General features: G+C 44.3%; 1 protein-coding gene across 1 annotated transcript in view; it reads right to left on the bottom strand.

Moving 5' to 3' along the window:
- Positions 1–11,325, bottom strand: part of Abhd17c (abhydrolase domain containing 17C, depalmitoylase) — a 54,521-nt gene extending 43,196 nt beyond the window's left edge. Inside the window, exon 1 of the mRNA XM_026388173.2 lies at positions 10,690–11,325. Within this exon, the coding sequence (XP_026243958.1) occupies positions 10,690–11,273 (584 nt within the window). The 5' untranslated portion in view covers positions 11,274–11,325. The remainder of the gene's footprint in view (positions 1–10,689) is intronic.
- Between the last annotated feature and the right edge of the window lie 2,255 nt (positions 11,326–13,580).

Here is a 13,580-nt window from a genome sequence, read left to right as displayed (position 1 = left end):
GCACACTCAATCACTAAGCCACATCCCCAACCCTTTTTCATTCTGAGACAGGATCTCGCCAAGTGGCTTAGGGCCTCACCCAGCATCTATTTTAACAAGTATCCCCCTCCCCAGATAATTCCAACCCTGAAGTTTGTGAGCTCTGTGGCTATCAACTTATTCATTTGTTTACTCAACAAGTTTTCAAGGAGTGCTCCTCTTGTGCCAGGCTTTACACTTTCAGGAGCTGAGAAGAGAGCAATGGCAGTCAAGAGACCTAAGCCTGCCCCCAGGGCTGGGGGCCCACTTGGAGAAGAATGGGGGAAATTGGGAAGGCCTAGATCAAAGGAAGAAGGTGGGGGGGGGAGAAAACATTCAAAGGAAAAACCATAGAAACTTGGGGCTATTGGGGTGTGTGAATGAAGCAGGGAAGGTACCAGGAGCCCTCTAACTTGGAGCCTGAGTAAATGGAAGTGAGTACACTGAGTACTGAGTAAATGGAAGTGAGTCAAAACAGTGAAAGCTGTGTTGACAGTACACTGAAACCACAGTGTGGCAGGACTGCCCAGTGGACATGGTCCAGAGATGGACAGACTCTTCAGACTATAAGCTACCACTGAGCTTCAGGGACAGAGAAGTCCCCTGAATACAGATGACAGCCCAAACTATTTTATCCCTCCCTGTAATTTTATTTCTAGATTGATGCATTCCTAATCTATATTTATAGGATTTTATTGACGTTTTTAGTAGGAAAAACTATTTTATTCCAATTAACTATATGACAGCACATATTACTTTTTTAACTTATTTATTGCACCCAGCCTATTTATATAATATAAAATGTGCTTAGAAGTGATTAGCCTGTGAATAGTCCTTTCCTAACAGATATGTTAAAACTAAAATAGAACAAGTTTTACAAAGTTTTAAGGACAACAGTAATAGTTCAGCATCATGGTAATCCACTGAGTCTGAAATATCTTTGAGTAATTTATGATAATACAAACAAATCAAATATTTAAGGTCAACCAGCACACAAAAAGCTTGTTCTGGCACCACAGACCTTTGCAGTCAACATAATTATTATTGCACAGGTTGTTATGTCCATGACAATCACTAAAGACAGCTCTGGATAAGCTGGACTGTCTTGATTACCAACCATAATGATGAGGTTCTAGCTAGTAGAGTTATATTTAATGTCTAGAAATTCACTCTCTGTGGATATATTCTGAATGAGCTTACTTCATACACACACCCCACACACTGAATAACTGCCCAGACTTTGTTAAAGCCATTTAAAAATGTAAAATGAAGAAAACAAATGAATAATCCATATTGGGGGTTCTTTGTGTTCCTTTTTTCTTTGAAAATGTGCACAGTATTCTGACAACAAGAGGTTCTGGGGACGGGCTTTTCTCAGTGATTCAGCAAGTAAATGATACCTAACAGTTAACTACTAGACTGAGCCCTGGATCTGAATGACCTAGACTTCCTGGAAACAGAGGTTTCCAATTTCACCATGGTGCCAAGGTCCTTTAACACTTTAAAGTGAATCAATAATGTGGAAGTTATCAATGAGCTCCATTACAAAGTCTTGAAAACTCCACTTGAATCTAAGGTGTAGGCATTATGGGAGCATTCATATTTTAAAAGCAGGTCTGCTGGCCCTCTTTGGGAAAAGAGGACAGCTCTATCTGATGAAGGCTGCCCCATTAGTAAAGAGCAACCAGAATGTCCTGGTGCAGAGGAGACAGAGTTTCACTTCCAGTCCTTGCCACTCCTGACCCCATGATGAAGAAGCCTCTGGTTCCTGTTCCAATCCCACAGCTAAGCCTGGACACAAAGGGGAGGGAGCAGGTGCAGAATGGTTTGCAAAGTAATGGCAAGTGTTGGATTACAGGTAGGGTTTCCTCTCCTTTAAAGATCTCCTTTGGGGATATAAACACCTTGGGAGATGAAGTGCTATCAGATTTAAAATACTAATGTAATCAATCCCCAAAGCTTTTGAGGACACAAGCAACTGAATTCAAAGAACTTCTTTCTCCTTAGCTGTAAATGAAACCAAAACATCTTTACTGTTCCTCTATGTGCACACCCATTCAGCCAGCCTTGACCTAGCTGTTTCTACCTAGAAACAATAGGGAAAGAAGCAAAATCTACAGCTTGGCTCCTCTCCTTATGACCTAGCGTCTGGTTTTCAGCTTGATCTGAGCATCTGGTTATTACTGCTCCAACAGTGTGAGCAAAAATTCTAACACAACAAGCCATTCATTGAGCCCTTACTGTGTGGAAGGCAACATTGTTAAGCACCTGACATGAAATGTCTGCACCAAGATTATTATTGCTTTATCATTATTTTTATTATCTTAACTAAGGTCTGAAAAGGTTAGGAGACTTGCCTGATGAGACAAGCAACTAATAAAGTGGCACGGGCAGGACCTAAACCCAAGTTTGTCTATCTAAATCCTTTGCCCTTCACTACAAAATACATCACAGAGAGTAAGAACTGCAGGGAATGTTCCTCCCCAGGTTACCCTTGAAATGACCTTGCCTGGGTTACCAGTTATAGTCAGAAACCAGTTCCAGCTGTAAATCACCTAAATGAAGAAATAAATCATTAAGTCATATCACACCCTGGATCTTTAAGCTGAGTCACACAGAGATCCATTTGCACTGTGCAGTTTCAGCCTTTGGCCCTCTCTTGCATTTTTTTTTTTTTAATGGTTGTAGATGGACAGCATGTCTTTATTTTATTTATTTTTTTATATGATGTTGAGGATAGAACCCAATGCTAGGCAAGTGTTCTGCCAATGAACTACAGCCTCAGCCCCTTTCTTGCTTGCATTCTTTATCCAATGCCTGACCTGACCTCCCTGCCCCACAGGCTGTTCAGAATTGTGTCCACACCACAGGCCATTTTTGGCAGTCCATGGTGGACAGTGCATGTCTGGTAGGATAGGAGAAGAGGCACCAAAAGGCAAGAGACCTATTTTGCTACAGCCTTGGCTCCCAGTTTTCCAGTGCGTGCCTACACATGTGGTCACAAAAGGCAATGACGTCACTGTTCCACTGACCTGGTTTAAAGAATTAATTGTGGTCTATTCTTCAAGGTTGAAGCTCTCCTTTCAGAAGGAACTTTGTGTCACATTATAGGAGCTGAATGGCAAGCAGAGCCAATTCCTACAGCCCACTTCCTCCTCAGAGGAAGTAATGTGACTCACAGAAAGGCCAGAGTAGCAGAGACATCTGGACATTCTTACCTGCCCCTGGCTCCTGACCAACTTGCCATGCTTCTTTAGACTGCTCTAGCACCAGCTATCACTAACCTGGAGGTACAAAGCGGTGAACCAAGGAAGGGTACCAAGCACGAAGGAAGCCAGCTCTGCGGCCACCAAGTCAGAGAGAAGTCAGATGGCAGGGCTCAGCAATATAGAGGCTTGGAAAGAGCAAGGGAACAGGCAGGCAGAGAAAAGGACTTGAGAAACACCAAGCCAGTGCAGGCAGAGGAAGCTGGAAAGAGAGGTGAAGGGCTTCCAGGATCCCAGCTGCACTGCCTTGTGAGTCTCTGGGGACACTCACAAATACAAACATATATTTCTTTTCAACTACTGCCTCCTCGTATGGTTTATTCTAGAGTGATCCTGTCCACCAAAGATCTTTAACAGCCTCTTTTCTTCCACTCTTAACCAGTTATAATGGGGGCCAACCTTTGTACACCAGCATTTGGATGTTTCTAAATTTGTGTATTTCAATTCTGGCTACACACACACACACACACACACACACACACATATCACATCACAAACTTAAAAAAAAATAACCCGGGGTTGCTGGGGTTGTGGCTCAGTGGTAGAGTGCTTGCTTAGCACACGTGAGGCACTGAGTTCAATCCTCAGCACCACATAAAAATAAAGATATTGTGTTCACCTACAACTAAAACATACATTTAAAAAAAAAAATTAACCTGGAAAATTGTAAGGAAAAGCCAGGGATGAGATCCACTGAACCAGATGAAATCTACCAAGTTTCCCAGTGTGGTCAAGAAAAGCAAATTCAACCATGTACAATGATGCATACCAGTAGTTCCGGCTACTATGGAGGATGAGGCAGGAGGATTGCAGTTTCAAAGCCTATCTGGCCAACTTAGTGAGACCCTGCCTCAAAATACAAAAGGATAGGGATGTAGCTCAGTGGTAGAGTGCCCCTGGGTTCCATCCCAGTAAACCTCTCAACAGATACACAAGCAAATTCAAAAGCACTAAGAGCATCTCTTGAAAGTTACAAAATATAAACCTACAGAAGGCACCTCAAAATTCCTGTAGTTGGGTTACATTTCATTGTTCCATGTTTTAAAACAATGGAATAGTCAGGCATAGCAGCGGCTTGAGAGGTTGAGGCAGGAGGACTGCAAGTTCAAAGTCAGCCTCAGCAACTTACTGAAGCTCAAAGCAACTCCACGAGACCGTATCTCAAAATAAAAAATAAAAAGGGCTAGGTTCAATCCTTGGTATCTGCAACCCCCCCCCCGCCCCCAAAAATATAATGGAATGTGGACACCAAAAGTGTCAAATGTTTCATTGAAGATGATATGAATGTCTGTTCCTCCCAAACTCATACTGAAATAAAATTCCCGTTTTTACAGGAGTAAAAAGTATGACTATGAAGAGGGGATTAGGTCACAACAGCTCCACCATCACAAATAGACTATGCCTCACTGCACAGTGGGTTCACTATTTAAGGGCAAGTCTGGTCCCCTCTTTGTACGGATGGGTGAATCTTTCCTGCAGTCCCTTCCCCTCTCTGCTTCTGACACCGTTACGAAGGGAGCAATGCTCTGCACTCTTTCACTGGGCCCTTGCAACATGACGTTCTGCCTCACCTTGGACCTAGAACGATGGAGTCAGCCAAAAAAAGATTAAATCTCTGAAACAGTGAGCTTCAAATAAACTTTTCCTCCTCTAAATGGTTCATATTGAGTATTTTGGTTATAGTGACATATGAGCTTAAGCAAAAGTCTGCATAGCGTAAAGTTACTACCAAAGGGAACCACGCAATCCCTCAAATCGGGCTTTGAAGTCTTAAATGGGATTATCGATGCTGGCCAGAGCCAAGAAGTTACTCAATTTGGAGGGTGAGGAGGGAAAGCAGCAGAAGGGAGTGAATGACCTTAAAGGTAAGGTCTAAGTAATCACAGGACAGTATGATGTAATTTACTTCTGCAAAGGAAAAGAAAATGCTTTCTCCACCAATTAGAGATTTAAGAGTAAGTTTTAGTCGAAACAGTCTCCAAGAGTTCCCTAAATAAAAGCAAATGTGCTTAAAAGAGAACACATCAAAGAGTTATTGCCCATTAACACAGAAAATGGAAGTGTTTTTCAGATCTTTCTCAACTGGATTATTGGCTAAAAGTACAGTCCCTCAAAATAGAAGCATGAGTGAGTTTTGGTGGGATGGAGGCAGAAGCTCAGATTCTGGTACTGCTAACAGGAACAAAATCTGCATGATGGCAGAGTAAGGGGAGCCTGAAGAGCCAGGAAGGAAGAGAAGAAAGGCCCAAGAGAAGGAAGGGCTCTGAGCTGACCCCCAAACATACGTGACCTACTTTTGTTTTGTTTTGGTAGAGGGGATTGAACTAAGAAGCACTCTACCACTGAGCTATATACACACTTTTTATTTTTTATTTTGTGATAAGGTCTCACTAAGTGCCAAGGCTAGCTTCGAACTTGTGATTTTCCTGCTTCAGCCTTCTGAGTCACTGGGATTACAGGTGTGCACCACTGTGCCCAGCCCTAGTTACATATCATCAGGTCTGTTCTTAGGAAAAATCATCTTCTTCCTAATAGGATATTCTCATATTGATGCCTAGAAATGCAAACCAACATTCTGCCAGTCACTCCTCCATATCTTCAAGTTCTGTACCTGCAGATTCAACCAGCCAAGGATCAAAAAGATTTGAAAAACAAAAACTGTATATGTACTGAACACAGATATACTTTTTTTTGGTCATCATTCCCTAAACAATATAGTACAACAACTATTTATGTAGCCTTTACACTGCATTAGGTGTTATGAGTTATCTAGAGGTGATTCAAGTATGTGTAAGGATGCCCACAGATTATATGCAAACACTGTACTATTTAATACTAGGGACTTGAGCATCTGTGGATTTTGATATACACAAAGTGTCCTGGAAATAACTTTCTGTGGATACTAAGGAATATATTTCCTTTTTACAGATATCATTGTGCTTTCATCTTATATCAAATAGTACTTATAACATGTTCTGTTTTTCTTGGCTCTGATCAGTCTAAGTCAAGTAGAAATCCTAGGCTCTCTTCCTTTAATGGCCACAGAGTATTCCCTCTGAGAAAACTGAGAACAAAGAAGCTATGCCATTATGTCAGGAAAGGCAAGTTTTGCTACTCTCAGGGCAATTCCACCCTGAGAGTGGCAACTATAAACACCATTCACAATCAACAGAGGTGCTTTCAAGGACCCCAACACCCCCGGCCACTACAGTCTTCTGGGGACATGGATTCCCTAGTCACGGACTCTGTGAATCACAGACATCAAAGTTATAAAACAGCTAACCATGTATGTGTTAAAAATGCTTCTATTCTGTCCTCTCATGAAAGGAGGGAAGGAAAGAAGGAAAGGCGGTGGGGAGAAAGAATCAGGATTAATGATACTCAAAGAGAACCTCCAGTGTCTGAAATAAGCACAGTACTATTATTAAATGTGTACTTAGTGGTTAATGGTCCATTGGTCAAATGAATAAAATAATGAAATATTAACTCTTTTGTAATTTGCTTTTTGCACCTAGGCACAAAGTCTTTTATTTACCTTCCCCTCTGGGCATTTGTTTTCTCTCTGCCTTCACAGTCTTTGGCAACTGTATCAAATAGAAGTTTCAAAGATGACTTCTGTGCTACTGGTAAACACCAATAACAAACTAAATCACAAATGCCCCATTCTTCTGTTTCTCCTGATTAAAATGTCTCAGCTCAAACCCTCTCTGCCTGCTTTACACCTCATTCTTTGGATTGTTTGCTTATTTGGGTTTATACTTTCAAACCAGCTTGATTCCTTCCCACTTGAATCACAGTCCCACTTCTGCACAGTCTACAACTGCTGAGGTCCAGGAAGATATCCTCAAAGGTTGTGCATCGAGGGAGCTGAACCCAGGTGTTCTTCCATTGACCTACACAGATTGATCACTTTACTTCCCTGACTCACAGGTTTCAGTAAGGAAGTCCTGAATTTTACAGTGCCCTTTCCACAGACACCTGTAAGTGATTTTAATTCATGCCCTCAATTGTTTGCCATTCACAACATACTTACAAAGTCCATCAATATAACACAAATGTAAAACATGTCCTAATCTTGGCACTTTCCATCATGCTTAGATTTAGTTGCCCCTCCTTCCTGTTCCACACCAACTTTCCTTCTTCTATACTGAGTCCACACTTCTCCTGCCTCTTTCACCCCCCACCTCTCTTTCTACGCCCTTCTCAGTAATGGTATGAATCCTTAAAATAACTATCTATTGGTCAAGGAGCAAATCATCTTTCTTGCCTCATGAAACCCTTATTGTAAATTACTTGCACACCTTAATTTTAACCTTCTTCTGAGGGGACTCATTCATTGCTTTGTGCATCCACGTGGGGACTGCACACTAAAAAGCATTCATGTTTCAAGTTCTTCACTCAGTGCTGTGCAACTCACTAAGCATGAGGAGACCTCACAGACAGGTAGTGGATAGAAGACGAGGAGCAAGATAAGTGAAGGGTTCCTGCTGCTCTCTTTCTTCAGATTATGAGACTGATGGCTTACCTACTGCGATAGCAAGGCACCTGCTGCTCTGTTCTTCAATGCTGACACTTCAGTGTTACATGAACACCAAAATAATGGACCAAAGTGGATCATACCTCAGGCTAATACATTTGAACCCCTTTTTGTCTATGGTTGTATATACAGATATTAAACTCTAGAAGTAAAATAGGATTCAACTCTTTGCAATTTAAAAAATGTTAAACATTTAAGAAAAATTAAATGTTTCCCACTTGTTGATAGGGTAACCATCACATGCAATTCACTGAACAAATATTTAATGAATGCCTTTTATTTAAAAGCACTTTTGCCAGTTGCTGGGAACACAGAAGACAAGATAGAATCCCTTTCCTTAAGAATTCTGAATTGAGTGGGGATTCAATTAAGTAACAGAAGTAACAACACTGTTGTAAGTGCAAGCACAGGGAATAGATTTAGGGTCCAGTCAGGGTGCAGTAGTCTCAGCATACTAGGTCATATTCAAAGGGCTAGATATAAGCATGAGAAATGAGGCAAGGGACTCAGCCTGATTCTATGGGGGCTGCACAGCACAGTCCTGCTGGGGATATAATCTAAGGACAGAGATAAAGATGACTCAGGATAAGGCAAGCTCTCCAATCAGTGTTCTGAACAATAGCAGAACCAGGAGATCAGAGCTCCACAGAAAAGAAGGGGGTTCAAGAGGAGGCGGGGTCCTTACCATGGACACTTGGTATGGAAGGTATTCTTGCCAAAATACCTGAACAGAGCTATAAAAGGACAGCAATGGTCAGATTACAGAAGAAAAATCATAGGAAACAAAAAGAGAGGAAAGACTCAGGAAGGCAATTTGGGATGCTTAAGCTTCATAGAACAACTCTGTCACATATATGTAAAATATATTACTACAAGGTACAGTGTAAAGAATTCTAAACTAGTAGCCAAGAGACCTATTGCTGGTAAGATTATCATTCTTTCAAATGAAGTGGGTGGACAAGAGCAGGATCCATGCATGAGCTGGGAAAGCCATCTAACAGCTTACAACCAGCATTCATTTTCTTTACTTTCTTAAGTGAAATAAAACAGAACACAACACATTCTGCTATGTGAAGCACTCATAAGGAAAAACATTGTTTTGTGAAACATTCACTTTAAATATGTAGCACAGTGCTTGATCAAGATGTAAAACAAGTTTTTTTTACTGTAGGATCCAAAGTCTGAAAAGAACTAGACCAGAGAACTTGTAAGTTTTCTTCAAATTCTAAGATTCTCACTTATAGCCACTAAATTCTAACCTATTTTAGTTGAGAATCACAAGCAAAATTTGGAAATATCAGAGAGCAAAGTTTGGGAATACCTTCAGATAATTCAAATCCAAAACTAAAGATGACAGAAGACTTCAGGAAGTTAACTATGCCTTACATATGAGGCAACTCAGACACACCTACTTGCTCAGGGCAAGGGTTCTTTCGAAAATCTCTCATTTTAATGCTACAGAAACTTTTGAATAACATACTCAAAGTAGAATTTTTATGTTTCACTTAAAAAAGATCTAATGCCAACCAACCTTACATTTTAATACCTATTCCAATGGCAAATTCTAGCAATCTGCACATACTTTTGAAACCCTTTCCTGAACAGGTGGCTTTTAACTACTTGTGGATTCTGACTCAATACATGAGCATATGACACATTCTCATTTGCCTAAACCAATTTCCAAAAGCTATATACTCTAAATGAGGACATCCCATCAGGACTTCAGAACATGAACAAGCCAGTACTTCTCTGTTGGACAAACCATTTCCCAGAAAGGCAATGGGTAATTTATGAACCTATGTATAAACACAAATGGAAACAAAATCATTAACACTGGCCATGCTTATGAGTTGAACAAACAAGCTTTAGATAAGAACTATAAAAAGGTCTACAGCAACACAGTGCCTATTGTGCTTATTCTGAGGACTCTTTCCTCTGAAGAAAACCAACCTCTGTATAGACATGACCTCAAGTATCTTCACCAATTACTGCTGAGGTAGGTGAGAAAGGTGACTGACATCTAAACTGGAGCACAAGCAGGTGACCTGATTTGGACACAAAACTCAGGTTTTTGCTTGTGTTACCAGGTCTAGCCCCTAAATCATGAACCCAGATTGTGCCTGGTACATAAAAAGGCCCTCAATAAATACTTTCCAGTCCTTCCATGAGTACTAATTCAAGGTCAAGACACTCCCCACCCCTGTATGATTCAAACTCATCCTGGGCTGTTTACTGAGGCTCTATGAAAGGTGCCAGGTCACCAGCTAACTTCCTGTCCAAACAGTGCCAGCTACTCTGCTCCACTGGGAGGCAAACTCTTCATGCCATCCGACCCCCCAACTGTCTGTAACGCTGCCCAGGCTTTGCTCCAAGGGCACACTTCACAATCAGAAAGTCTTCGAGGCCATCCCATCTGGCCTCCTGTTTCACGTGGCCGAAACAGATGTCTAGAGACTTATGTTTTGCCCAAGGTCACTTCTGCCAAGGACCTTCAGTCTTGATGGCCAGCTCATACAAACTAAGCACGAAACAAGTTGGTTCTCTTTGCCCAGTACTTACACATCCCCACGCCGCCACTTGCGGTGGCCAGAGCCACAAAAGACCCAGCCCCAAGACCTGCAGCACCTGGGCGTGCTAAAGCGGCACAGCGCCGGGATCTAAGCTCTCCAGCAACCCGAGGGCTGGCAGGTTTGAAAGAGGGTGAAAACAGGACAGGAGTGGGGACGAAATGCGAATCCTCAGCCACCTGGGGTTCTCTACTCGCCCCAGTCGGAGAGGAGAGGCCCCCCTCCCTGAAGACCGCCGAGGAGACCCCCACCCGCCTGTCTACAGCTGCAAGCCGGGCCTGGTGACCCCCGCCAGGCTCACCGGGTGCGCAGCGCCTGCCACGCGGCATCGATGTCGGCGTAGAGGTTCTTCTCGGAGGGTTTGCCTGAGCTGACGCCGTAGCCCGAGTAGTCGTAGGAGAAAATGTTGCAGTTGATGCGCGAGCCGAGGCCGATGTAGAAGCTGCACATCTGGCCCAGGTCCACGGCGTTGCCGTGAGAGAAAAGCAGCGTGTAGCGGCTGGAGGGCGCGCAGCGCACGAACATGCAGCCGAGCCGGTTGTCCCGGGCGGTGCGCGAGAAGAAGACCTCGACGGCGTCCAGCTCGCGCTGCGAGTACTGCCAGTCGGCGCGCTCGCTCAGGTGCAGGCTGCACGCGCCGGGCCCCGCGCCCGCGCCCTCCTCAGGCTGCTGCGGCGCCGGCTGGGCCGCAGCTGCCGGAGCCGGAGCCGGGGCCGTGGAGGGCGCGCCGGGGCCGCGCTGCTCGGGCGCCAGGACAGTGTAGGTGGGCTCGGGCGGCAGGAAGGCCAGCTTGGCGGCGATGCGGCTCGGGCAGGGCGGGCAGCAGAAGAGCCAGCACAGCTCTCCCAGCGAGAAGCCGTTCATCCTGGGGCCTGGCTCAGGCATCCGGGCGGCCTGGCGCCCGCCGGCGACCCGGCTGGCTGGTGGCTGACGGGGAGGAGGGAGCGCGCGGGCGCGACAAGGAGGGCGGCTGCGGCCCGCCCGCGGCGGGAGGAGGAGCGGGAGGGCGGGTCAGCGGCTGCCCCGCGGCCCGGGCGACGCGCGGGCGGCCGGGGCCCGCGCGCGGCACACAAAGCCGGCGGCGGCCAGGGCCGGCTGTGCGCGCCGCCCGCGCTCCCGCACGCCCGCCGCCGCTTCCGGGTTACCGCGCCGCGGCGCCCCCGCGGGACGCGCAGGGCGGCTTCTGGGGCGGGGCTCCCCGCTACCCGCCTGGGGCCGCCGTGCTGGGCGCGGGCGCCCGCCTTCCCGGGCCTGGAGAGCGCGTCCTCGTGCCTCGTGCCGGAGCGCTACTCCGGAGAGCTGGGCAGCTGGGCTGATACTGGGAACGGACTGGGAGGGGGACACAGGCGTCACTCTTGAGTGAGTGTTCCCCTCACTCCCCTCCCCTTGGTATTTCCTTACCCAAATCCAAGTTTTTGTGTCGGATGGTGGTTCTTGGGAATCTATTGAAAAGAAAATTAACGACTGGAAAGGAATTAAAATGAACCTTCAGTGTTTGGCTCTTGGTGTCTGTGCTACTTTCTGACCTGTCTCCGCACCATAAGGGGTACTAGAGATGTAGGATGGGACAATCATGGATGTATTTCCCAGTTCCATGTGGATGTTTCTGCATATGTAGCAACATTGTTAACTTTCTAGGGACATGACTTCACTTTTAGTACATTCCTGTATCTATAAAAGTCAGCTATTGGGCTGGGATCGTGGCTCAGTGGTAGAGCACTTGCCTCACATGTGTGAGGCACTGGGTTCCATTCTCAAAACTGCATATAAATAAATGAATAAAATAAAGGTCCATCAACACTTAGAAAGGGTCAGCTGTTGTAACGAGGCTGTAATGTATTTTGCAATAAACCTTGGTGAGGTTGTCTTTTCTGTTTCTTGTGGGTAGATTTTCTATTATACATAGTGGGATATAATCTCATTTTTCTGAGTGGACATGTTGCAGAATCATATTGGTCATGTAGTCACATATATACATATAGTAATAATGTCTGTTTTATTCTACTATCTTTCCTATTCCCACATCTTACAATGATTTTAATTCACTATAATCTTGGCAGTCACCTCTAAATGATTTTTCCAAACATAACTCAATACCTTGAAACTGTGCGTGCTCTGGTGCCAATCTCATCCAGCCTCTGCACTTCCCTTTTCCCTCCTGCCTTGGCGGCCTAAATTCTCTTTGGGGAATTGGCAGGAGGTCCTTTCCTGGCCTGGCAGGCAGTAAGGCAACTAGGAGCTCGGAAATTGCCATATCTCTACTCCACCTGCGGTTTAACTCTGGCGTGTGGAGAAGAATTTTTTTGTTGTTGTGGCTTGTTGTTTCTGAACTATTTAAACTTAGTTTTTAAAAACCTGGTAATTTTTTTTTAAATTTTTAAGCCTGTTCAGACTACATATTTGAAGTCTGTTTTAAAGTTATTCACACTTGGTGAAACTGTTCACCTAAAGTCAAATTTTAGCTTCACAGAATTAGATTTCCTTAAAAAAAAAAAAAAAAAAAAAAAAAAAGTAAACTGGGACTGGTGGCGCATGCCTGTAATCCCAATACTTCTGGAGGCTAAAGCAGGAGGATCACAAATCCAAAGCCTGCCTCAGCAACTTAGCAAGGTCCTAAGCAGCTCAGCTAGACCCTGTCTCTAAATAAAATATTTTTAAAGACAGCTGGGGATGTGGCTCAGTGATTAAGTGCCCCTGGGTTCAATCCCCGGTACCTCCCCCCCCCCCCAAAAAAAAAAAGGTTTGTAAGTTGCTGCATGTTGGTATACTTTACTTTGGTCTTTTTGTGTGTGTGTGTACTCAACATACATGCATGTAATTTTTTCTTGCCCACAGCACCCCAAGGTGTTTGTTAAAACTGCAGAAGGTAAGATAATGCCTACTCTCAGACCTTACAATCTAGGGTATCAGCAAAAGATTCACAATAAGTTTTGTTTGTTTGTTTGTTTTTATGTGTCTTAAAAATCTTAACTCTTCATGAAACTTGAGGAAAGTTCAGGGTGATGTTTCTGAGGGGAGCAAAGGTGACAGCCAAGTGCATTACTTTCTAATCTAATGCAGGACAAGAATTTTGAGAACTGAGATGAAAGAGTGTCTACCACATCCCTTGACCAATCTTTTTCAAACCACTCCACTCACCTGTCTCTTGACAAGGTTTGAATATCACATGGGTCATGAAAGGGGATTGTGATG

The sequence above is a fragment of the Urocitellus parryii genome, chromosome 6 (genome assembly GCF_045843805.1).
Source record: "Urocitellus parryii isolate mUroPar1 chromosome 6, mUroPar1.hap1, whole genome shotgun sequence".
NCBI lineage: Eukaryota > Metazoa > Chordata > Mammalia > Rodentia > Sciuridae > Urocitellus > Urocitellus parryii.
This window is presented reverse-complemented; position numbering and strand designations above follow the sequence as displayed.